The 27,419-nt window shown below is 39.9% G+C and overlaps 13 protein-coding genes and 1 non-coding gene across 14 annotated transcripts; 4 read left to right on the forward strand and 10 right to left on the reverse strand.

Annotated features, from left to right (window-relative positions):
* Window positions 1-351: 351 nt before the first annotated feature.
* On the reverse strand, window positions 352-1,476 carry RSB1 (phospholipid-translocating ATPase RSB1; the record flags this gene model as incomplete). The annotated part of the gene is made up of 1 exon (XM_449209.2): window positions 352-1,476. The coding sequence occupies one exon, from the start codon at window positions 1,474-1,476 to the stop codon at window positions 352-354; it is 1,125 nt and encodes a 374-aa protein (XP_449209.2).
* Window positions 1,477-2,722: 1,246 nt separating this feature from the next.
* Window positions 2,723-3,937, reverse strand: ETT1 (Ett1p; the record flags this gene model as incomplete). Its single annotated transcript, XM_449210.1, has 1 exon — window positions 2,723-3,937. The coding sequence occupies one exon, from the start codon at window positions 3,935-3,937 to the stop codon at window positions 2,723-2,725; it is 1,215 nt and encodes a 404-aa protein (XP_449210.1).
* A 602-nt stretch (window positions 3,938-4,539) lies between these two features.
* Window positions 4,540-5,061, reverse strand: TMC1 (Tmc1p; the record flags this gene model as incomplete). The annotated part of the gene is made up of 1 exon (XM_449211.1): window positions 4,540-5,061. One exon carries the CDS (start codon window positions 5,059-5,061, stop codon window positions 4,540-4,542), a length of 522 nt encoding a protein of 173 aa, XP_449211.1.
* An 881-nt stretch (window positions 5,062-5,942) lies between these two features.
* Window positions 5,943-7,697, reverse strand: GVI51_L10175 (uncharacterized protein; the record flags this gene model as incomplete). The annotated part of the gene is made up of 1 exon (XM_449212.2): window positions 5,943-7,697. One exon carries the CDS (start codon window positions 7,695-7,697, stop codon window positions 5,943-5,945), a length of 1,755 nt encoding a protein of 584 aa, XP_449212.2.
* A 648-nt stretch (window positions 7,698-8,345) lies between these two features.
* Window positions 8,346-9,479, forward strand: SGT1 (co-chaperone SGT1; the record flags this gene model as incomplete). Its single annotated transcript, XM_449213.1, has 1 exon — window positions 8,346-9,479. One exon carries the CDS (start codon window positions 8,346-8,348, stop codon window positions 9,477-9,479), a length of 1,134 nt encoding a protein of 377 aa, XP_449213.1.
* Window positions 9,480-9,745: 266 nt separating this feature from the next.
* On the reverse strand, window positions 9,746-12,283 carry ASE1 (Ase1p; the record flags this gene model as incomplete). Its single annotated transcript, XM_449214.1, has 1 exon — window positions 9,746-12,283. One exon carries the CDS (start codon window positions 12,281-12,283, stop codon window positions 9,746-9,748), a length of 2,538 nt encoding a protein of 845 aa, XP_449214.1.
* An 883-nt stretch (window positions 12,284-13,166) lies between these two features.
* tK(UUU)2 lies at window positions 13,167-13,253 on the forward strand. Its single transcript is given in 2 exon segments — window positions 13,167-13,203; window positions 13,218-13,253. It is a non-coding gene; the product is annotated as a tRNA-Lys (tRNA).
* Window positions 13,254-13,421: 168 nt separating this feature from the next.
* Window positions 13,422-14,795, reverse strand: LPL1 (putative hydrolase; the record flags this gene model as incomplete). Its single annotated transcript, XM_449215.1, has 1 exon — window positions 13,422-14,795. The coding sequence occupies one exon, from the start codon at window positions 14,793-14,795 to the stop codon at window positions 13,422-13,424; it is 1,374 nt and encodes a 457-aa protein (XP_449215.1).
* A 315-nt stretch (window positions 14,796-15,110) lies between these two features.
* Window positions 15,111-15,950, reverse strand: SLD7 (Sld7p; the record flags this gene model as incomplete). The annotated part of the gene is made up of 1 exon (XM_449216.1): window positions 15,111-15,950. The coding sequence occupies one exon, from the start codon at window positions 15,948-15,950 to the stop codon at window positions 15,111-15,113; it is 840 nt and encodes a 279-aa protein (XP_449216.1).
* Window positions 15,951-16,462: 512 nt separating this feature from the next.
* GVI51_L10307 (uncharacterized protein) lies at window positions 16,463-17,221 on the reverse strand (the record flags this gene model as incomplete). Its single annotated transcript, XM_449217.1, has 1 exon — window positions 16,463-17,221. The coding sequence occupies one exon, from the start codon at window positions 17,219-17,221 to the stop codon at window positions 16,463-16,465; it is 759 nt and encodes a 252-aa protein (XP_449217.1).
* Window positions 17,222-19,121: 1,900 nt separating this feature from the next.
* Window positions 19,122-19,787, reverse strand: YNG1 (Yng1p; the record flags this gene model as incomplete). Its single annotated transcript, XM_449218.1, has 1 exon — window positions 19,122-19,787. The coding sequence occupies one exon, from the start codon at window positions 19,785-19,787 to the stop codon at window positions 19,122-19,124; it is 666 nt and encodes a 221-aa protein (XP_449218.1).
* A 1,326-nt stretch (window positions 19,788-21,113) lies between these two features.
* CYT1 (ubiquinol--cytochrome-c reductase catalytic subunit CYT1) lies at window positions 21,114-22,013 on the forward strand (the record flags this gene model as incomplete). Its single annotated transcript, XM_449219.1, has 1 exon — window positions 21,114-22,013. One exon carries the CDS (start codon window positions 21,114-21,116, stop codon window positions 22,011-22,013), a length of 900 nt encoding a protein of 299 aa, XP_449219.1.
* A 1,317-nt stretch (window positions 22,014-23,330) lies between these two features.
* MSA1 (Msa1p) lies at window positions 23,331-25,199 on the forward strand (the record flags this gene model as incomplete). Its single annotated transcript, XM_449220.1, has 1 exon — window positions 23,331-25,199. The coding sequence occupies one exon, from the start codon at window positions 23,331-23,333 to the stop codon at window positions 25,197-25,199; it is 1,869 nt and encodes a 622-aa protein (XP_449220.1).
* A 195-nt stretch (window positions 25,200-25,394) lies between these two features.
* On the reverse strand, window positions 25,395-27,047 carry ALG8 (dolichyl-P-Glc:Glc1Man(9)GlcNAc(2)-PP-dolichol alpha-1,3-glucosyltransferase; the record flags this gene model as incomplete). Its single annotated transcript, XM_449221.1, has 1 exon — window positions 25,395-27,047. The coding sequence occupies one exon, from the start codon at window positions 27,045-27,047 to the stop codon at window positions 25,395-25,397; it is 1,653 nt and encodes a 550-aa protein (XP_449221.1).
* Window positions 27,048-27,419: the final 372 nt, after the last annotated feature.

Here is a 27,419-nt window from a genome sequence, read left to right on the forward strand (position 1 = left end):
TGTATACAACTGTTATAAAGTAATGATTAAATTAATTGTTCAATTGGATATATAATATAATGGAATGTAGAGAGTATTTAAAGTAATATTACAAAATAGTAAGAAGTAAGATCCGTCAAAATTAGACCTTTTTTTTGCAGCTTTTTTGCTGACTGAGAATTAATTTTGCCGAAATTGATTAGTAGTGAATATGATAATCTAAACATAAACATTTTAAGAACAACATTTTATCTTCACCAAAATGTTCTCACTCTTTCTTTTTATAATTAATGCAGAAATATTGAAAGATCAAAGATTGAAATGAGATTAAAGCCGAGTTCCTTGATTTTGATGAAAAGTTTTTGCCATCCTTTATTTCTTTCTGAATGGAATGCTAAATGACATCTTCGGTACTTTCTTATAAAACGGACGTTTTTCAATGTCGTCAGTGTCTGGTACAATCTCTGGTACAGCTACCTTTTCATTCTCATCTTTTTCCATACTATCTGTGGATTCGGATAGAATGTGGCTATCGGTTGATTCCACAGTTTCGGGATCCACACGACCATGCGTAACTGGGATAGACAGATGTCTGCCCTTGAAAGCAAATCCCGGATGGAATATAGTCATTATCACGGTAGCCAGTGTCACCATCAGGGAATCGAGGATGATGAAGTACCATTCGTGAGTAATCAAGAATCCTCTCCAGCCTTGGTGTAATTCAGCGAGACGGTAGCAACAACGAACAATGACCAGTAAAACAGTAGCGGTTAGAGCTAAGTTAAAATGATGGAAAACAAATCTTTTTGGATTTATTCTAAGGTCACTATACTTCTCTCTGTATAGATGGTCTAACTTCTCCTGTGGTATCTTGAGCATGGAAAATCTAAATCTACGTTCGCCAGTGTATTCAAGTCTAACTTTGATGTAGATCATGTATAGGAAATGCAACCAAAGACCTAAGAAAATAATCATGGAGGCAAGCTGAATGGCAATCCCAGCTTCGAATATCCTGTCACCTTTCTTTGTAGAGGTACCTTCATTAACAGCCACACCCGAGGTACCACCACCCGCGGCCTGGATTGCCAAGGACACCACATCGCTAAATATGAAAATGTAGGAATAAGCCATTGGCGATGGCAAGAGCGAGAACCTATGGCCGTAAATCTCTATAAGTTTGGCCAATTGGTAATATATACCACCCATGGTGAACACCGGGGCGATCGTCAGGCATATAATCTGTAATAAAAACATATCTATGTTGTAAACGTTAAAATGGGACGCAGTACGCCCAATGTAACCCAGGACTTCCAAGATGGCAGCACATATAAAAGCTATGCTGAACCAGTATTGCTTCCAGTACAGTTGCAGGATGTGGCATATGAGCAGCAACCCCCATATAGCTATCAGCGCCGCATTGAACCTCAGCTTGGGGATCATCCCCGAATAATACGAGAGTGGATCAAACGTGAATTTTTCCACCACCTCATCCATCATTAGTTATTTTTTTATTAGTATTGTATTGTCTTTGCCTTTTGATCAAGAATAAAGATTATTTCTTTATTTCTACATGGTCCTTGAATAAATACAATGATTTTTATTACTATTTTATTTAAATGAGTCCACAGTTCAGGACCCTTGTTTCTTTCAATATGCGTTAACTCCTATAAAAAATTTTTCTCTTCCCTTGAACCACTATTGTACTACATAGAGGTTATTATTCCTTGCGATGAGGCCACTATCAAGTTCAAGTTAGTCTGGCTTGCTTCCTTGACACAACCCTTAGTCAAGAGTATTACAACTGTAGAGAAGGGATTACGCAATCCTTTCTACACTTCCACCTCATCCCTCCCCCCCTCCCCCAATTTCTGAGGCAATAATGCAATTTAGCCCTTGATTTCCTAAAACGGATAAGTAATTACAAAAAAAAAGGAGATGTGCCGCCTCTCTGCGCAGGTTTCTCCAGATCTCATCAATGCCCTTTCTGCTTGCGCTATTTTAATTCCCTCGTCGTGCTGGTCACTGAAAGAAGCGTGGGACCGATCGAGGAAACACCTCGGGTCTTGTGCTTTGCACGGACTTCCTTAGACACGACTGTGGTTTTTGGCCCATAACCTTAATAAGTGGAAAAGCTTACAGAAGGAAGAGTGAAAGTGCGTTGTGCGCCATTCTCTTGGCACTCCTATCAACCGCACAGTACAGTAAGGGGGGAAAAGCGAGTGGAACTACACTGCAAAACGACGAGAGAGAAAAAAACACCGCGGAATTACTCTTGGCTTTCTGCGACGCTTTAACTTTCAAATAAGGAGTATTTCCACGGAAAAACCCCTAAGTGTGGTAGAGAAAACGCGTACAAAACGTTGTGAGAAGCACTGCTGCGTCCATACTGTACAAACCACTCGCAGAGACAATGCGGATCCGTGGAACGCTTTTTTTTATGGAGATCACATGTTTTACGTGTAGTTGTATATTACCTAGCTGCTTGTGTACGAATGATTTTGTTTTTACCATATGGTTAACTATTTGTAGTATATATGCCACTGGTGGCTGGAAAGAGTAGTGAACATATACTAAACATTAAATTAACTTTGAAATTCTCATGCTTGTAGATGGTTAAAGTAAAGTAAGGTAAAGTAAAGTAAAATTGTTGGTGTTATTTTATAAAAGTGTATATGAAGCTATAAATATTAAAGAACACGTAGTCTATAGTTTGTATCATCATGTAGAAAAATTAGGAATGCAATTATTGCTTCAAGTTCTCCAGGATGTCGTCGTACTTACCGTGGGTAGCAGTATTGGCCTTTGTCAATAATGTCTCTGCGGTTTGGTAAGCCTTTTCTTGCTCAGAGGACTCGTTGTCATGCAGGTTACCGAGATCGATGTATGCTTCGGCAACCTGGGCCCAAGTTTCTGGCTCATCTTCGATTTGTGCTTTGTCCAAGTAGTCGATGGCATTCTGAACTAGCTTCAAAGCGCTGGCTTGAGATTCCTTGCAGTCCTTGGATGATTGCTTAGATTCATCGTCATCGTAGGCTAGGGACAGATATACGTTTGTTGGCTCCTCAGCATCCTTCAAGTATAGCTCACCGATCTTCTTCGCGGTCAAGTGGTACAACTTGGCGTGGTCCTTCTTGTTCAATTGGCCTAGCAGGGCAATCAATTGTTCCTTCAACCACTTGTAGTTAGAGGCCAGGTTCTGTTGCATTTCGTAGACTGGGTGCTTCTTGTCCAATTGGATTGGCTCTAGATCTTCCTCATCGTCACTGTCCAAACCTTCAGCGATTTGTTCCTCATGACCGAAGTTTTCAGTGATATCCAACAAATCATCGAACATCTCTAGAACTTCATAGACCAAGCTCAAATCCTTGGTGGAGACTTTGAAGTGCTTCTTAGCGTCTTCAACCAGAGTGTTTAGGTTTAGACCACTCTTGCTGCTGACAGTGAGGGCAGACATGTGCTCCAATGGAACTCTTTGAATAATAACCTTGGCCTTAACCAGGTCCAATAGATCAGACTTACCGCAGTCGGACTCACCCAAGCTGCATCTCTCCAAAGCGTTGTCGAAGAACTGAGCAATCTCTTCCTTCTTCTTCTTCTCGTCCTCTTCCTCACCTGCTTTGAAGATAGTCAATTCAGACAAAGCCAGCGCATAGATGGCGTGGAAAACATCGCTCAACTCCTTGATCTTGCCTTCTTTGTCAGCTTCACGCAACAAACGGTCACACTCATGCACAATACCGTTCAAGACATACTCGCTGTCTCTGTCAGAGTCAAAGTAAGTCTGCCACAGACCCTTCAACTGCACCAACTCGTCATCAGCATCAACGTCATCCGCTAGCTCAACCTCAATCTGACTGGCAACTGGAGTGCTTTCACGGGAAACTTCCCCAGAAGAGCTCTCAACTTTAGTCTTCTTGTTTTGCTTCTGCTTACCTAATCCCAAAGGTCTCTTAGCCATTGCTTATCCTCGTTACGGTGGTCTCCCATATCTGAAACAAAAAGAACAATGGAATCTCTTCCTTTTATGAGATGGGCATCGCATTGTCTTCTCTGGGTCATTGGGTATAGACTGCTTACTGGCTGGAAAATTTTTTTTTGGCAAACAATGGGAACCACTGAAACGTCCGTACAAATTGGGCGAAAAACGGTCTTCGATGCCTTAGAAGACTTGAATCATTTTCTCGAAGGAGCACAATGGACGGACCAATGCACGCGATCACTTAGCGATATACAGACAACGATGTATAACACCGATGTCGGGGTTATATCAAAGAAATGGCAACACTGGGAATAGAATTAGAGTATGCTAGCATTATATATTAGTTTGAGCACTTATATATGGTATTAGCGAAAAAATATTAGTTTCTGAATTGAAGTAGAACGTGAAAGAAAAATTAGAAATAAAGGGAAAATAAAAGGTATCCAATAGTACATATAAGAATAGTATGGTTGAAAAGGGAATTGATAAATGATCATGACGAATTATTTGGTGTTCAAGAGAAGTAAAAATACGTGAATATGCTTGTTGTGAATGTCTGTTTAAAATTAATTTTTTTTTTTTTAGATTTGAATCTTCCTCGTATGCGTCTGTTCAGAGGCCAATTTATCTGCGTTTCTCTGATGCATTTGCTCTTTACAGGAGGTTAGACCCTCACAGGCATGGTTTTCCATGAGCCTATGTCTAGAACAGTAATGTCCCTTGCAGAAATTGCAGTCTCCGACGAACTTGGAAGCCACACTTGTACATTTGTCAAAGTAGCACTGGTTCTTCTTCTTCTTCTTCTTCAAGCCACTAGATTTCTTGCCTACTTTGGTACTAGTCGAACTTCCTGAGCTTCCCGGGCTCTTGGCTTCCGTTGTGCTCACTAGAGATGTTATGGATGTGTTGGATGATTCAGATATGCTTGACCTGAATGAAGACGACGATAGCTGCTTCAAGAGCATCGGCGTGACCTTGCCATGACTAGCACCAGATGTTATGCTGGAGTTCTCCTCTTGATCGCCGTTCAATATACTTTCCACTCTCTCAGGCGTCCCTTTCTTAGCTTCCTCAACTCTAACTTCTTCTTCCTTAGTGTTCATGCTTGATATTGTTTTGTTATTTGCTATATGATATTAATGGCTATCCTCTGGTTTGAACAACGTTTGTATTATTGAATAACGTTGTCCAATTTCTTGATACTGTTTTGTCTCTTTATTATATACTAAAGATATAATTCCTTGACTTTAAGGTACCTTTGTTCGAGCAAAAAGATAAGAAGTATTTATAATGCGTCCTTTTTTTTTTTATAGAAGATGTTGGCTTTTTTTTTACATTATTAATGGTTATTTACTAACAGCTACAACTTTTACTCTCACAATAGCCTCCCCCCCCTCTCTTCACACACTGAGTTCTCCCTACACACCTCTATTATTGCCCATGGTCCACAATACCCAGGATTCTCACGATTCTCACTTTCACCAGAGAAAACTGGATTTTGCCACCCTGTGAGTATGATCCTATTGAGGACAGGAGATTAGAAAAGTGGGTCAAGTTGCCACCACACAGCCAAAAAAAGAATAGATATGCAGAAATGGAAGATCAGTAACCCTTCCCCCCCCCCCAGCGAAGGCCTCTAAAGAGTCATCCCAGCGAATTTTCTCCTTCCACATCTGGATCCTTATCACCCATATGCCTCAAAGGATAGGCAATACGCAATACTTACTAAACAGATTGTAATTCGCCCCCTCTCAGTGCGTGATAAGGTCCCAAAAAAGATAAGTAAACGGAAATACGGAAAAACTGCTTCTCCTCTGCAAAATAAGGAAAAGTCATTCAGAGCTCACCACATCAAAGGAGTTCAAAATTGAACCGAAATACCGGACCAGGAGATTTATCGTTGTTTATGAGTGCAACTCATGTGATTATAGACTTGTATTGAAAGAATCTTCTATGCATTATAAATAATATTTAACAATGGGAACTACTGACTGTTCTCAACAGGCTGTAGTGTTTCTTCAGCACCACCATTGTTTTCATCCTCCTCATCTTCATCTTCATCTTCATCGTCATCGTCGTCTTCATCGTCATCGTCGTCTTCATCCTCATCTTCATCTTCATCTTTCTTATTTTCTCCCTCTTGACAAGTCTCGTTCTCTTCGTCTTCGTCCTCATCTTCATCCTCATCATCCTCATCTTCGTCCTCTTCCTTTGGGTACCCGCCCAATTTCATTACAACCTTATCCACTATTTCGTTTGGATCCATCATGCCACCAAGACCTATATCTCCGTTTATGCCCATCACTTTCTCTGATGGCTTAAACACTGTTATCCATGGCATCTCTTCCTTGATAATAGCCAACTGCTTTTTTGTCATTACGGAATTGAATGTGCTGCTAACCATGGATGGTGCCAAAAATATTGGGAAATTTGGATTCCAAGCCCTTATAACGCATGTCAGCAGATTATCACACAGGCCTAAGGCTATCTTTGACAACGTGTTGGCTGTCAAAGGCGCAACCACCAAAATATCGGCCCATCTTCTCAATTCAATATGCAACACAGGGTCGCTTCTTTGCTTCCACACATCCCATTCATCCTGGTCTCGCCATATCTGTATCACTGGACCACCTTCCAGCTGGAAAGGATTGTTGCCGATCGCTGTCTTATCTGGAGTCGAGTTCGTGGACCCATTCGACTGTTGGGATCCCTGCGCATCAGCGCCGCCATTTTTCAGTTTTGCACACTCGTTTATCGTGCCGCCTGGTATATTCGTCACCACATCGAGTGGGTCCTCATTACTCTCAGGGTGAGGCTTTACCTTCTTTACGACTTTCTTGTTCAAGAATTTCTCAGCACTTTTGGTTAACACTACTTGAATGCTAATCCTATCCTTACCGTAGATATCTACCAATTTTTTCACCATCGGCTTGATCTTGAAGACAGCCATGGAGCCCGTCGCACCAAATAGAATATGTATCTTACCATCATCCTGTGGGAGTCTCATGTCCAAGTTCTTTGCATTTTCTCTCTTGGGAATATTCGCCATACCTGGAGTAGAACTAGCTTCTTCGATCACAGATTCTAGGAGAGGTTGCTCGGATCCCTTACTCACGGAAACAGAACCATCCCTCTCCAATGGATTAGAAGTAATGGGTTTTATTCCTGGTTTGACATCATTCCCGTTAACTATAGCTGTGCTCAAAGGTACACCATTCAGATCAACTTGTGGCGTGCTGGGGCTCAAACTGTTAGCCCTGGACCTAACCTTTGGACTGTGCAATGGGTCCTCGACCAGAAAATGCGGATGCTCCTCTTTCTCCGGTAAAGGCACTTGTATGTCAGGCAACCCATTAGATGGTGTTCTTCTATCGACCAATTTGTCATGTAGTATCTGTGGCAAATTTACCATCCCCTGACTCTCTAGCTCCTTGCTATCCAGAGCAGATTCCGCACCTCCTAGCGCGCCTGGCTTCCGCTCGTCACTGGCACCAAACTTATTCGATCCAACTATCTTGGAATCACTAAACGTCACAGTGGGTATCCTTTTCAGACCTGGTTCAGGCGTATTGCTCACCACAGCTCCTGACTTCCCGCCGACATTCATGATCGACTTCGTGGTACCCGCACCGACAGAAAGCGTCGGAGACATGGAGGCCGCCGCCACTGACTCCTTATCCGCATCCATCTTCCCTCTCATACTCTCACTCGAGTTCCTAGCACCGTTGTCTTCGCTCATGGCCTAACAATCCAATGATATATGTCTCTTTCCGCGCTCTTTCTCTTTCCTAGAAACTCAACCTTGCTTAACCGTTTGCCTCGTTCTCAGTATTAGAACTACAATCACTACCGTATATATCCCCCCCTTCAACCGCCAGAATTGAATACTATTGACAGTTGTGATCCGGTTTGCACTGCTTTTTAATTTTTTCCTGACCCTTTGACGTCTTTTCAGTTAAATGAAGAAAGACGTCATTTTCATTTCATTTTGCAAGAAATCAAGGAAATTGCACATTTAAATGCTGGGGACACTTCCCACCTCATCGCCTCCATATATTGGTATATTCAGTGCCTTAGCCTTGCGCACAGGTGGGTATAGATGTCTGTACGTTGAGCTCATACGTGTGCCTTTTCCGCCCCGCGTAAACGAATTGTTACAAGTCCTTTCAGTACTATTTTACAATATATATCCTATATATCAGTTGAGACAGGCCCTCCAGCTCTTGGACAGATACCATTCTCTTGCTTGTTAGCCATGTAGACTTGATTTGTAGTTTTGATTGACCTTACTGGCTTCGATGATAAAAAAAGTTTCATGAATGAAAAGATGTGATGTGTAGAATGTTGAAAGGAAGTTCACCCCCAACCAGAGAACATACGAGGAACTATGCCCATCGAAAAGGATTTGAAAGTAGCCTATGATGTGCTCTATGAGGAGGGTGACCCGAAGAGAGCACTTGAATTGTACAACAGAATTCTTAAGGAGTCTCCAAAGGCACTAAATGCTCTGATCTATAAAGCTGCCTGCTATGAAAAGTTGTACTTTGGTGACAAGCAATACCGTACAGTTGAGACATTGGATGAAGCAAAGAGCTGTTTAGCAGAGGCTGAAGATGTGGCCATGGAGAGAGGCGACAGGGCCAAGATCGGTCTGGTTTACTTCAGGTTCTTTGTACACCACTTCAATTTGAAATACTACAAAATGGCAGAGACATACTTGAAAAGAGCAAAGAGCTATGGGTATGCTGACCCAACACTTGCATTATGGGAAGATAAACTAAAGAATAAATTAGCTAAGATGAACAGCGAACATGGCGATGACACCGACAAAAAGGGCAAATCTGACCTGGATGTACCTACAGAGGCCGTCAAGACAATAAATATCGACGATACTAAACCTACACCTCCTGATATGAAGGTAAGGACTGACTGGTACCAGTCTACCGATAAACTTACTGTTTCTTTCTTTACTACTATTTTACCGGCAAATAAAGATAGCATGGATATTAAGATAGAGGGCTTACACTTGTCAATCTCTTACCCAATACCTGATAAAGGATCAGAATTTCAGTACAACATCGATTTGGCCCATAACGTCGATCCTCAAGAATATAGCGTAATAGTTATGAGTAAAAAATTTGAAATAACTTTCAAGAAACTGGAGAATATTAAATGGAAAAGTTTAGAATACGAGGCAAACACTAATGACCTACACATTCCACCAACTGCTACAACGAATGCAACTGGAAACAATAGAGATTCTCTGTCATATCCAAATTCGTCTAAAAAGAAGATAGATTGGTCGAAGATAGACATAGATGATGATGAAACTGATCAGAATCAATCGACAGATGCGTTCTTCCAGCAACTTTATGCCGATGCTGATCCAGATACAAGACGAGCAATGATGAAATCATTTATTGAAAGTAATGGTACCACATTGAATACTAACTGGGAAGAAGTCAAAAAGGCACCGGTAGAGACATCACTACCTGAGGGACAGGAATTGAAGGAGTGGTAAAAATCGATCATTATTCATTAATGTAGAGTTTGCTTATGAATTATGTATGCTATAAATACACATATTATCTTAGTGTTACAACTATTATATTAAAATAATAGTGTCTGTCACGTAAAGTGACAGAATGGTTTTCATGTAATGATACAGGATACCTATAATTTTTAATGAAACAGACATCAATAATTGTGGATTGTAATATGTTAGTCTCTAAACAACAGAAGAACAGCATTTAATCTAAAATCTTAGAATGACTCAATAATTGTCAATTAATTTTCGAAAAAACTATTTTCATCGAAACTTATATTATATGCGTTTTGTTCAACGTCTAATTTAGGTTTTCCCTCAGGAGACATCGATAACTTATAGACGCTTTTGGCTGACTCTTGATAAGGACTTGCGTAATTATTATTAGTCTTCCGGGTCCGGTCAATCTCTTGATTGTAGTCAACGTTCTCTTTGTTACCTGGTGTCATTGCTTCAAAAGAAACTTTCTTTTCAAGTATAGGTATCTTGGTTGGTTGTACATTTTGCTTACTAACCGAAAGTGGAAATAATTGTCTGGGCTTTAGGTCCCTTGTTTGAGATAGTCTTGGCTGTGTTTTTATAGTTGCATTGTTCGAGGAAAGAATGGTCGTTGAAGAGTATCCAAAGTTATGGCGGCGGCTTTTTTGACTTAAATTAGAAATGTTCCGGTTTAATGCTGTCGACACATTAACGTCAGTCCGTCTACGATGCATCGCCTTTTCCATATCTGATAAATCCGAACTTGAGCGAGCAATCGAAGTTTTTCCTTGATTTATGACTCCTCTATTGGAATGAGTGGTCCTTTGACCGCTAATTACCTTTCTACCAGAATTGGTAATAACAGGTTTTGCTACCCTCAACCCATTACCAGCGCTAGATACCCTTCCTAAACTTTGCCTATTACCTGTATCAATCCTACTACGAGGGTATTTACTTTGTAACTCTTTCTCTTGCACGCTCACAATGTCCAAAACTTTCACTCCATCCACAAGAAAAGGTTTGTTGAATTTTGATTCCATCTCTATCAACCTATCTTTCAGCTCTAAAATGACCCTAGGAAAATGTCTAGTAATTCTTTTCCTTGTTTTTTCCTCCTTCAACAATATTTTATGTGAATTCCTGGCCAGCAGTCTTGAGGAGTCTTTTGAACTTGCTTCTAAAAATGCTTGGTCTGACAAAAGTGAATTAAATTCCTCGTATAAGTCTAACACAGGCTTGTACAAACTATACTGTTCTTCCAATTTCTTAACTTCTGTTTCACAGATTTCCAATGTGTCCTCATCGTCCTGCAATGAGTTTGATGTATGCCTCATTTCCTCAATCCTAGAGGAAAATATTTTTTTCTCTTCCTCTGAATACTGCAGTATATCCCAGTATTTCTCAACCTTCTTATAAGTATTATCTATCAATTCCTTAATTAAGTTCTTCTTCATCTCTTCCAGCCGTTCTAGTTCATTATGAATATTCTCCATGGTTGAGTCTGACAAATCAGAGTTACTCTCCACAAATATCTTTATTTGATCATTGGATGTATTCAGTAAATTCCACAACTGTTTACATTTTAGCATCCACAAATGTTTTGTGTTTGATTTTTCTTCATGTATCTTATTATATTTGTCATATGTCAAATGCAATTCGGCTAGGGAGGACTTGGAAACTTCAAAATAGGTCTCGATACTGGCAATTGAGAAGCTATCTATATTTCTGTAATGATCCAGTATTTGTCTCATTTTTTTCGGTATAACTTTGCGAGCATCCAGTCTAAGGTCCTTTAGTAGGATTTCTAGTCTTTGTCCCTCCGTGCAAACTTTATCAATCCTTGATAAATACTCAACTTTCAGGTTCTCAAGCAAGTTTGAGATCAACTCATACTTACTGGTTGACAAATCGCGCAAGCAAGGGTTATTAAGTAGCTCTGCTTTGTTTTTTTTTATTACCTCAGATATCAGTGAAATCTTGTTCTTAGGAGAGCCATTGGTCAAGTATTCATAGATTTGTTCTAAGTTATCAGATTCGTTTAGATTGTTGAGTATATTTTTCTCTTCCTCACTAATATCCTTCAAGTCCATTCCGATGGCATTTGTCAAATGTTGTAGGTCGAGGCATTTCTCAAGAAATTTTGTTAACTCTGGTAGATAAACGTTATAAATATACTCCCTTGCAGATTCCAGAATATTCTTTTTATTAAGTAAAGATAGTGGCTTTTTTGGTGATTGTGGAACAGTTTTTCTTGTCTGTTGTAATATAGCATTCCTGATGTATAAGTCAGGAATTGTTTTGATCCCACTTGGGTCACCTATTATTTCTAATATCTTATTCAAAATATCTTGCTCAATCTCTATATTTATCGTCAATTTACTCATCTCGCTTTCGGCCTGGTTAAAGAATTCCTTTATCGAGTCTGATATGGTGTTAAAAATTTGTTTCTCTTTAGTTAGAATTTCGGTATTTGAGTATCCAATATCTCTATATATGACATTGAGGTCTTCAAGCAGTTTCTCTAACTGCTTCGTTATTACAGTGAAATTCTCCTTGTAAATGCCATCCACTGTCGATAATTTGCTAGCTTGTAATTCACTAGTGCTTCTGGACAGACCCTTAGCTATAGGTGAATCAAATTCTAGGATTTTAACTGGGGTTAACTTCAAAAATTCCCCTGAACTACAAAGTGTGCTTCCTGTTGAGTTCAACCTCGGTGTTCCAGGACTCCTCATAATGTCAATATTTCGCATTCCTTGATCTACTCTCCTGGTTGGTGAAGATACCGGGAATGCCGACATGCTCAATTTCCTCTATTCTATATTCAACTACCAACCGAATGTAATTTCCTAGTAACGCTTTCTTCTAAATATTATTTCTTGTTTTCACTGTTTTGAAAACCGAAGTCTTTATCCTTGTGTCAACTTTTTTTTGTGTGTTATGCCTCTTTTCCAGGTCTGTAGTTTCTTTCCAATTACTTAACAGTATAATAAACGTTACTGAGCCAAACTCCAACATACAATGTGAACCCGAACTCGAGGAGTATAACCGCCCAATTAGGTACCACAAGTTGCTAGGCTATTGAACAACTTCCTTGCTTTTCTCTTTGGTATTATTGTTTGTTTTTCTTTCTGTTATGGAGTTCAATATCTTTTTTTTTGGAATCGATTGTACCTTTCACTAAGAAAGATTCGTAGAAGTCAACTGAAAAATAGTTTCCACTTCTTATTTACACATTTCCTAAATAGGAAAAACATCGAATTCTATCTGGCAAAAACTGCATTGCGATGAGCTGAGAGGTATCTTCAGTGAGGCATGCTATCCTGTGGTTCTTAATTGAAATATTATGATTGTCGTATTTGGTACGCAATCTAAGATAACGAATATGCTACTGTAAAAACTTCATTGCTTATCGAAACACCTTTGCTTTTTGTTTTCCTGAGGTGTCCATAATATGACCAGATGTTAATGAATTCACAATTCTTTTATCTTGGCATCCCAAGGTAGTCATTCTCACATAAAGTTCCTGATTGCTAACCGCCTTGGCATATTAACCGTGACATAAGTAGGTCCTTCGATCATAGAACTGTGTTAGAGATTATATCACATTATATGTAGTAATATACGAATTGATGTTGATGCCGGTAAAAGCCTCTCCGTCGGAGGCGTCTTCTGAAGAACTCATCCTTGTTAGCTCAGTTGGTAGAGCGTTCGGCTTTTACGTCAACGAGGACAACCGAAATGTCAGGGGTTCGAGCCCCCTATGAGGAGTTCTTCTATTTTTTTTTATTTTTTGTCTGCTTTTAGAATGAAGTCTTCCATATTTGCTAGCGTTTTAATATTGTCGCAATTACTTGGCTGTTAAGATGAGGTATTATTATCCATTAAAATGGTGTACTTTATCTGTTATGTATTCGCTATATGATTTCCAAATAATCTTCATTTATTGTTTGCATTGTGGATTAAATAAGAGACCAATTGTCCTGCAAACTCTACGGACCCTACACTTGTGGCTGCCGTTGATTCTGAAATGCCATTTCTTGCCACAATTCCTCCATGAGAATTTAAGAATTTAACATAGATTGGAATTTTGATCCACGTTAATTGATTCAGATTTCTCATAATCAATTGTCTCTCCTTAGTCAAGGGCATTTTCTTGAATTTATTCTTCCACTTCTCTTCAGTACCTCCGTGATGAGTATATTTAGATAGAAGATTAGTCCAGCTGTTAGAGTCCTCATCAACAAATTTTGGTGTATCTTCATTCTCAATCTGACTATCATCATCGATAACTGTACTCATAACATTGCTATAAGCATCTGACATATATCCTTTAAGCTGATCGCTGAAGCCTGCTTTTTCTTTTATAAGTTTGGGGAATTCATTACTTTTCAGCATCTTACGGTATCTCCATGTTGCCACATAGCTATATATGGTTCCTCCAATATTGAAAAAAAATGCAAATGGTACTATTAAGAATACAACTAGTACAAGTAATAGTAGGGTGCGTGACCAGTACTTGACTGGGTTATGCTGAGTCTTCTCTTTCTTCACATTTGAATCAAGTTTATTCAAATCTACAATTCTAGGTTTTGCCCTAGAGTAACTCTTGCCCGGAATTTTAGATTCGAAGTCGAATTTAATCCTATTATCTGATTCTAGGAAAGGGTCCACATCAGCTATAAAACCAGTGAAAAATGCAACTGTTCTATCATTCTTTACATTCGCGAACAAAATCCTGTGATTGAATTCCTCCAGAGCCTCAATGTATTTACCTTCACTAAGTCTGACTAAAATATCATTACTCGAGTTTGCAATGAATAATTCTCTACCACTCTTTCCCAAGATAGTAGAGCCCAGACCAGTAAATGTCGAAAATAATAACTTCCGATGTAGATACCCCAGTGGGTTGTAAAATTGAATACCTAAATGTGGTGTAGCCATTGTCATGAAAATGCATCTTTCGATGTTACCGAAAATATCATTACATTCGGAATACATTTTTCCCACAACAAATCTTGCAACAAGTCCACCTAGTGAGTAACCAACAAAACTTATTTTTGTTATATTTCCATCTTTAAATTCCTTCATAAACTCACATAATTCAAGCAAAGTCCTATACCCTATAATCTCAATACCATCAAAAGTCTTAAAGGTTGCATTTTGTTTTGGCAAAAAAAATACATAATCTTTATCCTTCCCACTCTTCTTACCATTCAATGTGGCATCCAACACTTTCTCAAGTGATTTCATATGCTTGTAATTTCCCCATAATCCATGGATCAATACGAAAAGGTGCTTATCCTGACCCATCTTTATCCGCTACGTTCTATCAAATAAACCTGCCTATTGTACTGCTTAAACGTTATCAATCCCTCCTCAAAGACTAAATAGTAATATTAGCAATCATTTACCTCAATATCAACCACTAGGGGTAATCGAAATACGCTCCTTTAAAGTATCTTGTGAGTTCTCGTTTATATAATTTGAGCCCAACTATAAAATTAGGGCAAGAACACACTTCGCCACTTCTAAAATTGTCTGGGGTAACAAAGTCATGTACCATTCGTCTCTCAGCACAACAATTCTTATGGTCAAGAATAGTAGTATGCAGCACTTAATTGCTAGCTATCCATTTCTTGTAAAAAGGTTCAAAAGAGTCTCTACGGTCTCTTGCATTTCTTCAAATGGAATTGCCTTAGTGTGTCCTCTTTGCAATTGTATTAGGTCCTTTCTATGAGCAAATTCAGATGCAGATAATGTTATTCGAAATAATTTCTGAGTTTCAGACTTAGTGCTAGACAAGCCTCTCAATCTCAATCCTGCCAGAATTAATTTTGATAAAGTATCTCTTACCTGTATCTTCTTGTCATTAGATAACATGCTCTTCAGGACTTTTGAAGTTCTGTGCTCATGTCTTTCTATATTTTCAGAAACTATTTTGGTGATATCAGAATTCAGACGGGAATCAATTGTTGCAGATACAGTTGAGTCTAATTTCTTCACATCAGCCTGTTGGGGATTTGATAAAGTCGACTTGATCTGCTTGATCTGCAGATCAATATTTGCCTTTATAGACAGGTCTACTTGCACAACCTTTACCACGTTCTCATTTCTGTAAAATATATAATAACTACAACATCCTTGGTTGTCAGCTTTTTCTGTCAAAGGTATGCATTCAAACACTATGCCTCTTTGCTTAACGCCTAACTTTGTACTGAAGTAGCGCAAGGTAGTTGAACTGCGTGTGAAGCATTGCAATTCGCGGCTCTGCTGGTTTTTGATCCATAGGGGAAGCTTCTTGATATCTACATATGCCACAAACCGACCTTTATAACTCTGAACCCTTTTCAGTTGACCAGCATCTAAAATTGACGTGTCACTGGTTTCCCACAATTGAACATCTCTAAGCACAAATTCATTGTTCTTTGAACCAATTGAAAGCTTTAAATTTGCAACCAATGACATAGATCATTCATTCATGAGCGTTGGCTGTAGTAGATAACCAAAAACCTATTGCATAACTCCAATATTCATATATTATACAATAATCAACATTTTCCGATTTTTTTATTTTATTTTTCTTTACTGCCGTGCGGACTTTGTTCGCTTTTCCGAAGCGAAACCCCATTAACGATATGTTAGTTTCCAGAATGCCATGTCGCAATTACAAATACAAAAAGTATTGTTATTAGTAACTTAGAAGGATATCTTTGAAATTGTATTAAATACTATATTTTATCTATGCAATATAAAAAATTCTTAAGGTTGAAATTGCGAGTGCGTATTAAATAAAAATTAAACAAATTGAAATTACAGTGCGATCTTTGGTCTTAAAATTTAGTCGTGTCATTAAAATGCTATCATTAAAGAATTAATCAAATCAAATGATTATTATTAATTTGTTTGTTTGCCTGGAATATGAAGTTAAGAACTATGACCTGATAGTTCTCGATTCATGTTGTAGGAATATAATCATATTAGGAGATGTACATTGGAGGTGCATTTCCGAAATCTATGCTATGGGAGTTCTTATGACGAGAGTACATTCTCTTCTGTTCTCTTCTCCACTGCTCCCTTTTATCGTTGATGATAGTGTAGATCTCATGGTAATTACCAGAGTGGTCGATAACTCTCTTGAATACAGCATCATCAAATCTTAAACTCTTCTTCTGAGGAAGCTCATCTTCATCTTTTGAGTATGTTTTTTCGAAGATGGAAGATGTGCTTGAGTTTACGGAAGATGAGTAGTCGTATTTGGATGAGAAGTCATTGTAGTATTCAGCTTCTTCATCATCATCAGCGGAGTGGGCCAAACAGGATTTCAAAGTAGGCTTTGACTTCTTCTTTGGTTCTGTTCTGTTGTTGGCCTCTGGTACAGACAAGTCCGGTCCATAAAGCACAGTTACATCTGTATCTTTATTCCAGTTGATAGCCAATGGATCGAGCCTTATGTCTTCCAGCTTGAATAGCTTCATAGACCACCGTCTCCATAGACAGTGGTGAAGTCTCTCCAGGTAGATATTGTAATCCAAGTCATCCTCATTGGAACAACTTGGCAGTCTTAGGACCTTGTGCTTCCTCATCTTTAGTAATAGACTCCAGGACAAAGAGATGTCCATCGTGGAATAATCAAAGTCCTGGTGGAAGTAGTCCAAAGCTGGCTTGTTATAGTTGGTGACGTTGTCAAGCAACATCAAGTTTTGACGAGATATGATAGTGTCGTCCAAACTAGTCATTGTAGCAGTTGTGTTTGTGTTGTGTATATTTTTGTTTATTATCAATGCAATCCGGTTAAGCAATGATAAACTATGCAGTGTTTGTTGTTATGCCTTATCAAGTTATGATTCCTTTCAAAATAAATACCAAGATTGAAATATTCTCATGGACCTTTTTATAACAAACATCTGTTATCCAGTTGTCAAAAGAAACTGGTATGTGTTGGACAGAAAGTGGGGATTTGTAAGGACAAAGAAAAGAGGGTTCCTCTGACTGTATACTTTCCAATATTACTATTATTTTTAACAACTTCCAGGCCCTTTATTGGAGGGGGGAATACTGAACCCTCCTCCTCCCCCCACTATCTACTGCAATGTCTAAAACGGTGTATGAAAAAAGAAAGAGAACTTTCCCTGCTGATTTCTTGTGAAGATCCGGATAAAAAAGAAAGCCTGAACAGGAGGCACAGAAACCCTGGTAGCCACAGAACAAAGGGACTAGGGGAACGGAAGAACAAGAACAAGAGCAAGAACAAGAACAGCAAAATCATAACTGCCGGCTAGTGAAACCCTCCTACAAATAATTTGAGATTTTTCGGAAAAACTATTTTCCCGTTTGTGATTGGGACAAAGGGCGTATTTCTACTAATTCCTTTTTACTTTTTACTTTCTGCCTGTGTGTTATGGATATGAGTTTTTCCGCTACATGGGGCTGCCCTGTCCCCCACAATAATTGTTGCGTTGGTACCTGGATTTCTGAGGGCGTCTTCTCAGGACTCATGAAATGACACATTTTACGGAAAAACTATTGTTATCATTTTGAAGGTGGGCTAACGGAAGTGCACTACGCAATGCTGGGCACTTTTCAGTGGGTGGGTGGGGCAAAAACCTCCTCCTTTACTGGGGGCCCCCACTTCAAAGTACTGGGTGCCTCCTCTCCAAGAGGCGCTTTCTTCTACTTGGCAACTACGTCTTTTTCAGTAAATCCATTGGTTAGTTTTTCCGAAAAATGATTGTGATTTCTGCAGTAAGAGTAAATGCACCGTACAAATGATCAAGACTAATTTTTACTTTTTCATTACTAGTAATCTATCTAACTGGAATCATTTGGATATATGCCACTGATACGGGCTCTTTTTTTGATTCATTATCCCACTAGATAAGAGTTTCCCCTTGTGCTGTATTTTCTATTGGCATGTGAACTCTTGGATTGCAATACACTGAAAAAAAATTATCGCGGGAGTTTAAGAACTGAGAGTCAGAAGCAAACGGAAGAGTTCTAAATACCTCCTGGGGAAGGAAGGCCGGCAGATAAAATCTTGATTTAAAATACATACACTTCGATATAGTTTTTCCGAGACTTGTGTAGCTTATTCACAATTACAGTGGAGAAGTACCCCAGATTTATTTTTGAAATTTTTTCTTTCATGTATCCTCTTAATCAACAAACAAAAGCTACGATATCGAGAAAACTTGTCCAACATTCGAGGAAAAACCCACTCGTCTCACTTAATTCCGATTTACAGATTTCAGTGTGATAATTTTGGAATTGCGGTATTTCTTCACCATCTATCATATAGCACAAAAAAAAGGGTACCTTCTTATTGACACACCTGCTAGCTATAGAATCAAATACTAGTCTCTAGTATGTCAATAATGTATTAAGGGGTACCCATTTCTGAAAGAGGATATTTTTAGAGGGTAGTAATTATACCTATTTGACGTAATTTACTGTGGTAGAGCCCTGGCTTCTACAAGGTTAGTAAAAAGATATTTGTTGTTATTCCAAAAATTGAGTCGTTTTTATTTTTTTTAGTTCAAATACTACAATTGAATATCGAATAAGTAAACAAAATAATGCTATATATTATGATTCAATGAGAAGTACATTAGATGTAGGAGGTGGAAGTAAGGGGAGTTGTCATTTCTTGCCTCCCTGGAGTCTACATTTCTCGCTACAATACCACTTCCCAGAAGGGGGTTTGGTCATACCTATACAGGGGTAATGGAACCATTCACGTTCACACTTGGAGTTATCGCAAGCAATCATGGCCCCATATGAGACATCATTACAAAAACAGTACCTTTCTTCATCGCCATTTGCATCCTTGACCTCTCTTTTCTTGCTCTCATTACTTGATTTTTGCAAGTAATCCTTCCGCTTCTTTTCTAGTTCCATATCTCGCCTATAAGCTTTCTTCAAGTTGATCTTTAACAGCAATTTTTTGCCATTTTGCTTCTTAGTAGTGGTCTTACTGCTCTGCCGTACCACTGTGGAAGTACCCTTTTTCCGACTCAGCAGTTGCGAATACCGCTTGTTTATACCTTTTTGCATCTCCAAGTCCTGCTTGTACTGCTGCAAAAAACTGACCCTTTCTTCGACCAGCTTGTTCAAGTACTCGGCCTTACCACATATCTGCAACTCAAGCGCCTCCTCGTCCCTAGCACCATCTAAACACTTGTTGTCCAAGTACTGTATCAACCACAACGTCCGCACATACTCACACGAGAAATGATCCAATGTGTTCAGGAAACTGTACCGTATATCGGTGGCCTGCTCAGCACTACTCACTATCCTGGACTCCATGTATATATAGAAACACCTCAGTAACCTATAACCCCACTGCGTCAATCTGGATTGGAGGGAATACTTTTACCTTCCCGATTCGATAACAGCTCATCGCACAATTTTTTAGCTTATACTCCCTCTAACTGCACTTCACAGGGCACAACCAGAGTTTAGCCATAAACACGAGGGATGAGCCAGAAACGCAAGAAAAAGTACAAATAGTAATCTGATACGTAAACATCACATGTAAAGAACAGTCGATATTTCGTGGACTACAACATACCTCAACACGTATCATCATATGACCATCCAACCCAGTACAAAGTGATAAAAACAGGACCGATAAGTCCTCCCACCTCCAAATAGATATCACGTACAACGATAAACTTCTCTCTCAAAAGGTTTTCCGCTTCCCCTCTCTATACATCTTGCTCTAAGGGAGACCCCTCGCGCACAAGGTGGTAGAAGGAAAAGTGAAATTCTCAACGCTGATTGGCTGAAACAGGGAATTGGCTGTTTAATTCGCAGAAGCAGAAGCATGTGACTTGGATATTCTAATTCCTGGTATTGGAAGAAACATAGGAAGTCTGGGTTTGTATTTCGGATTCTCCTAGGTTTGTACGGGAAACTATCTACTGGTTTGTGCTAGGTAACTTGAATCAATACACCGTTTCTTTCCTCCGCATGGTTTTTACTCTTGTAGCTTTTCACTTGCCAGGAAGCGTCCGTTCTGATTGGGCACAGCTGCTCAGTTCTTGTCTGATTGGATAGGAAGAGCAAACGGTCCTTCTAACTTCTCTCCCCCCCCAGATGTTCTTCTCTCTGATTTGATATCAACTGTGAACTGAGAATAAGCTTTCGAGAAGGAAGCACACAAGACTGGACACACAAATATTTTTAACGGTGGTTCCCTTGTAAATGAGTACCAAGCTAAGGTCCGTTACTTCCATCTGGGACTATCTTCCTCTCTTTCTCTCTCCCATAATATATAATTTGCAAAGAAAGAAAAAACACATCTTTGAAATACAATAAATACATCAATTAGTAAACTTCATTACTTCAGGAAAAGGATCATACCCAACATCTTTATTTATTTATTTATTTATCTCTTCTTCAAAGAAAAGAATAATTATAATTCCAAAAATCAACAAGATTGCTATATCCTATCCTTAACCCAACCTACACTCCCCCCCAATTCTTACATCGTTGGAATCATACTTTCTCTTTTTGTTAAGATTTTAATCGAAGGTATTGATATAATAGAATAAGAAAAAACCAATCCAGAAGGTGAACTATCTGCATCATAAAGGCCAAGAAAAACAACATATAGAGCAAGCAAAGAAGATGTTCAGTACTATAAATAGACGGTTTGCAACAAGGTCATTTTCTATGGCAAGGGAACTACCCAAGACTTCCAAGTTGCTGGTCGGTGGTGCTACTTTGACTGCTATTACCACGTCTGCATTGCTTTATGCAGACTCCTTGACAGCAGAGGCCATGACTGCCGCAGAACACGGCCTGCACGCTCCAAGCTATGCTTGGTCTCACAATGGGCCCTTGCAGACTTTTGATCACGCCTCCATTAGAAGAGGTTACCAGGTCTATCGTGAAGTGTGTGCGGCTTGCCATTCCTTGGACAGAGTCGCCTGGAGAACAATGGTTGGCGTTTCCCACACCAACGAGGAAGTGCGTGAGATGGCTGCTGAGTTCGAGTACGACGACGAACCAGATGAGCAAGGTAACCCTAAGAAGAGAATCGGTAAGCTTTCCGACTACATACCAGGCCCTTACCCTAACGAACAGGCCGCAAGAGCAGCCAACCAAGGTGCCCTACCACCTGATCTATCATTGATCGTCAAGGCCAGACACGGTGCCGCAGACTACATATTTGCCCTGTTGACCGGTTACCCAGACGACCCACCAGCCGGTGTCCAACTGCCACCAGGCACCAACTACAACCCATACTTCCCAGGTGGTGCCATCTCCATGGCCCGTGTCCTGTTCGATGACCTGGTCGAGTACGAAGACGGTACCCCAGCCACAACGTCTCAAATGGCCAAGGATGTCACCACATTCTTGAACTGGTGCGCCGAGCCAGAACACGACGAGAGAAAGAAGGCAGGTTTGAAGGCTCTACTGCTACTATCCTCCTTGTACTTGCTGTCCGTATGGGTCAAGAAGTTCAAGTGGGCCGCCATCAAGAACAGAAAATTCGTTTTCAACCCACCAAAGCCAAGAAAGTAGAATAAAAATAACTAAGAGGAGAGAGAGAGAGAAGGGAAGATTTCTAAAATATTCTTAAAACAATTTTTTTTTATTCCATTCATCCATTTTTATTATTATTATTTGACATTATTATTTTCATTCTACATGTGGGCATAATATCTTTTTCTGTTTTCTTTCCCCGCCGCTTTCAAAGCTTGTACAAGAGAAGTCCCTTCTCTTAAAAAAAAATATTCTTATTTATTCCAAAGACGAATGCTCTTTTTATTTTAATCTCTTTTTATTTCCCCCCCTGCTGTTGTATTTACTCTATCCCCCCATCAACCATTTCCAATCATAAGAGAAACCATGTACAAATCTATTTAAGCCAGAAGAAATTTTTTTTTTTAAAAAAGACAAAAGGATTTATTCATATACTTTCCTGTTCATACATTTATATATTTAAGATGAAAAGAAAAAGAATTACTACTAGCTTGATATCTTTTATCCATTTGCCAAACATTGGAACAATCGTATTCACCCAAAATAATCACATGACTCTACATGTATACGAACCGCAAACCCTAAATAAGCCCTATCCCACTTTTCCAGTGTTCAAAGCCCTAAATCCAGTTACATTTCCTAATCGGGAAATATAATTGAGGGCAGCCACTTTAATTTTCAACTTTGGATGGCAGCAAATTCTTTCTTTTTTTTTTCTTTCCTCTCATTTCTTGTCTCTGTACGGATACTTGTCTGCACCGTCTGGTTGACAGCACTGGCCTTGACCTAGGGCTTGAATTCCAGAAGAGTTCCCAGAGTTCCCAGAGTTCCCAGAATCGCAGATGAAGCCCTGACGAAGCCCTGACGAAGCCCTGACGGTCCCCACGGACACCCACAACGCAGACAACTGGACCGGCACTTGCACGCCCTATCCTTACTACTGCTATGCCCCAGAACTTTAGGGTATTGAAGTACAGCCTACAGCCTACAGCGTATACAAGAAAGCAAGCACACAGAAGAGATTCTGGCTGCTTTTCGCACTCACTGGGCAATTAGGGTTTAGGGTTTGGGCTTCAAGGGAACGGATCAAAAATGCTTTATCGAGGAAGACATTATAGTGAAAAAAAATTCATTAAAAGAAAAAAGCAACAGTATTGACTGGACAATAGACATTGTCCCAAGCAGAAAAGGATTTGCTTTTAGATTATAAATATATAGCATTGTTTAAAAAGTAGATCAAAAATATATATAACTCCTTGTAGATTAAAAAAAAAAAGAGTAGAAAATCAATTGAATTAAACTACAAGAAAATTAAACTAAAAGAAAGTACGCTGGTCGAATACTTTCTGCACAATAATGGAAACTATCAAGAGGAGGCGAGGCAGGCCTCAGCTGACGAAGGACTATGCTGATCCGTCGCAGAGTCCGCTGGCGCAATCGTCCAAGCAAGTGCAGAAGCAAGGCAAACGTGCGTTTGCCAAACCGCTCATGAAGGTTATCTCCACTCCTTCTCCAAAGAAGAGGAGAATGAGTACTGATCTGAACTCCCCGCCCGTGTCTATCACCAAGAAAGGCAGACACCGCGGTATAATCATATCCTCTCCCATGAAGAAGACTGCTGCGAAGAGCTACAAGGAGAATAGGTACGAGGACGGGTTCTCTTCCGGAAGCAGCACGCCTACATCGACGCCTACTTCTCACTCGAGTTTCTTCTCGGTATCGAGAAACACTCTGCAGAGTTCTCCGCCGATGATGTTCTCCAGTTCCCCGACTGTGTCCAGCCACAATATGAAACAACCTCAACCTAGGATGTACTACAGTCACTCCACTCAGGATGAGACAAAGTCACGGATGGGTCTCAAGTTGGCTTTGACAGTCAACGAAAAGGGTGAAGCTGTCATCTGCGAAGGAGGTGAAACTTTGAGACCCGCTGTTGGGGATATGTCCACCGATAAAGACATGGCCTCAACTTCAATGGACTCGAGCCAAACTGATCGCTCAGATAAGGCATCTGCCACGGAACTTGAAACCACCGCCAGCAATACTGCTGTGCCTGATACTTCCCCAATGTTCAACAAACGGGAAGTATTGTCGATGTTGAAGAAGATGAACTTCAACAGCAACAACGATAAACCAAACACGGATACTTTACCTAGATTAATAATAGACGATGAGATCACTGGCCCAAGCGCAAATGTAATCTGCGAAGACCTAGACGGTCAAGACACAGCCAGCTCTGCTCATCAACACCAGAAGAGCTCATCTAACGGGCAGGTCCCCAAATCTCCTTGTACTCCAGGTACCACTTTCCAATTCAAAACAGGTTTCACACCTAAATTTGGCATTGACTCGATGCTTGCCGATGAATTCTCTTCACCTAAATTCGCAAAGAGACTGGCGAGCCACGAGAACCATCTCTCCATCAACATTAGTAGCCCAGAACATAACTTGACTCTAACCCCAAGAACCCGGAAATCTCTCCGCTCTGTGGATGGCGTGCCGTTTACGCAATTCATGGTCTCAAACTCTCAGACAAGCCAGGATAAGAGCCTCGGTAGAACTCCAATAACCAGCGCAGACCCCAACGAACAGCAATTCGTCTTCAAGTTCTCCAGTGGTGACCCATTACTACTTACAGAAGACGGCGATGGAAACTGGCCTGACATTCTATACCACCAATTCTCCACTTCACCTAGAAAGACGAAAGCGTTCAATACCCCACCATCGTGGATCAATTTTGGATCACCTGGTCCGCTGTCCCCACTGAGACGCAACTCAAATACCCTATTGACCACTAACTTGATGAAGACTCTGGCTAGTCCAAATGTGTCAAACGAAAGAGGTGCAAGTTCTTCTCTGAACCCCAGTATCGAAGTACATAGTCCAATAGTTCACGAGAATTTGTCCAGTGTAAGAACCAGAAAGGACAATGCGGATTTCTCTGCTAGCAAGATGAACATCCCGTCAAGTCCCAGAAACCTAACCATATCAAATGAACCAGCAACACCAAAAAATCTGACCGAGACCATATCAAATACTATAGAATGCACGCCTTTAATCCAACACACAATGGAAGGATCCTTGAGTACAAAATACCTAGCGGCTAATTTTGCCTTTGGCCAGATAGACCACGTAGTCGCCATCGATACAGCCAAACAGACTTCAGTCATACCTAAGCAAGATGACGCCAGACTCGCATTGCAAAAGTTAATTAATGATCACTAAGACACTAAATATATAATTAGCAAAACAATCGTTTTTAATCTTACAATATATAGCCAAGTAAATTTCTTTCCAATCGTTACCTATAACAACTTCACTTCAGTAACTTCTCAAATAACAAATAACACAATCAATAAGCAAAAATGTTGATACAGAATTAGAACGTTATATTACTTGTACATATCTATGAATTGTGACTTATTCATTGCTTACCCACAGTGGCTCATCAAAGTTATATAACCATGATAGACCAAACCAGGCACTTATGATACCAACAGAGCAATAGAAACTGTAGACCATCAAGCTCAAAAATTCAAACCTTTGCAAAACCAAGTACTTCCAACCAAGAATATCCCTGATTTGTATTAAGAATACCATCGGTATCAATAAGAACATGTATACCAATGTTAGACGGTCAAGGAAAAACACCCTTCTCTCCACACTGGTGGACAGTCTAGTGGTCTTTCTGAAAGCAAAGAAGTAAATTACACACCACACATAGGTGTAGAAAGTCTTGATTAGGAAATCCTGGGACTCATATAACAATGGGAACAGCGAAACATAACCAGCGGAAGTCAGCAACATAAAGGAAGACAACAACCGTCTGTCACTTATCACTAAGAAGGAGAATGGAATAATGACTAGCATAATAGCCTTCTCATGAACATGCCACCCAAATAGGAATGATGCTAGACCACATAATGTCATAGACCCCATAAACCTCTTGAAAGATGGATCAAATAAAACTGGCACCACCGCTAACACTTGGTATAAGAGAGTTAACAAGAACGTCAGTTTTGGTACAATCTGTGGTAATATCACGAAATAAACATCTTCTACAAGGCCTTTAGAACCATTGTTGTTAGCAGCCATCTTTGCTTTAATCTCATTCAGAGAAGCAGGAATTAGTGGAGGCGAGATAAATTGCGATGCTAATTTGTAGGTGTATGGCATTTTCAAGAAAACCATCGTCAATATCTTATCAATGGTGGAGTAAATAGCCCAGAAGTTAGGAGCCCAATAGGCATGAGTCAGTCCCCTAGAAAAGGGGAACAATCTCGTTAGCAATTGTGGCAGGTCAAAGATGAATGGTCCAAATGCAACAGCAAAGGTAGCGATCACTACACTGCCCAGCTTAACCAGATGCCTCCACTTCACAATAAATATCAAGTCCCTGTAAGACTTGAATTTGAAGTCCTTCAAGTTCAAAACATAAGCTCGCAACAAGAATACGAAGTAACATGGCGCCAAGTACAGGTAAATATGCTTGAAACACAGGGCAACAGAGTAAAAGAACCCACACCACAAGTACTTCTTGTTTTTGGCCGCAACAATAGAAGCAATCAATATGGCAAACAAGAACCCATTATACTGGAAATGAATGTGGTCAATAATCAGGAACCCCGGGGAAATGGCAATACTCGATGCCACAACAAAACTTTGGGTCCTCTCACTGACTTTGCTGGTGTTGATATACACTTGCAACACAACAAATAAAAGGATCTCACTCGCAATGACTGTCAGTCTCTGAAACACTACTGTAGGCATACCAAACTGACCAACTTCAACTATATCGAGGCACCCATCACTCTTGACATAGCTGGGAACGAACTGCGACAGGAACCATTCAAAGTATGCAAAGAACGGCGGGTAATCCAGTGTCCATTGGCTTGTGTGCTCGTAATACCACTGCCTTAGCGGCAGCTTATTAGTGATCGCCAGCCAGTTCCTATGTACATCAAAATCGGTGCTGTAGTAGTCCGGTATCAGTAGCAACTTAAGCAGCAACGAACTGATCCAGAAGTTCCAAAGCGAGAACCTCTTGGGCTGCTCTTCCTTCACTTCAGCCATATTTGGTAGCTCTGTATTCAAAAAATCAAAAGACCAATTAATATTCTTCACTCCTGAGAATAAACCCAAAATGTGACGTTTCCAATTATACTTCCTTATAAACCAAAGTACCTCGCTAGTTCACGATATCGACCAAACTTCCTGATAAAGCACTTATGAATAAGTCGTCTAGATACCAGCAGGGAAGAAGAATTTAATACTGCTATCGCCTTCTAACGGTGGCAGACTCAATTGCTATGTAATTACTACTTTCGAAGTTTCAAAGACCTTTATGACCTTTCGAGCTTGGGATGATGGACTGCGTGATCAGTGACTTTTGCCAAGTTGGGAGGGAATCATTCCCTTTAAATTCCTAAAATGAGAAGACCAAGA

This window comes from Nakaseomyces glabratus, chromosome L (genome assembly GCF_010111755.1).
Source record: "Nakaseomyces glabratus chromosome L, complete sequence".
NCBI classification, from domain to species: domain Eukaryota; kingdom Fungi; phylum Ascomycota; class Saccharomycetes; order Saccharomycetales; family Saccharomycetaceae; genus Nakaseomyces; species Nakaseomyces glabratus.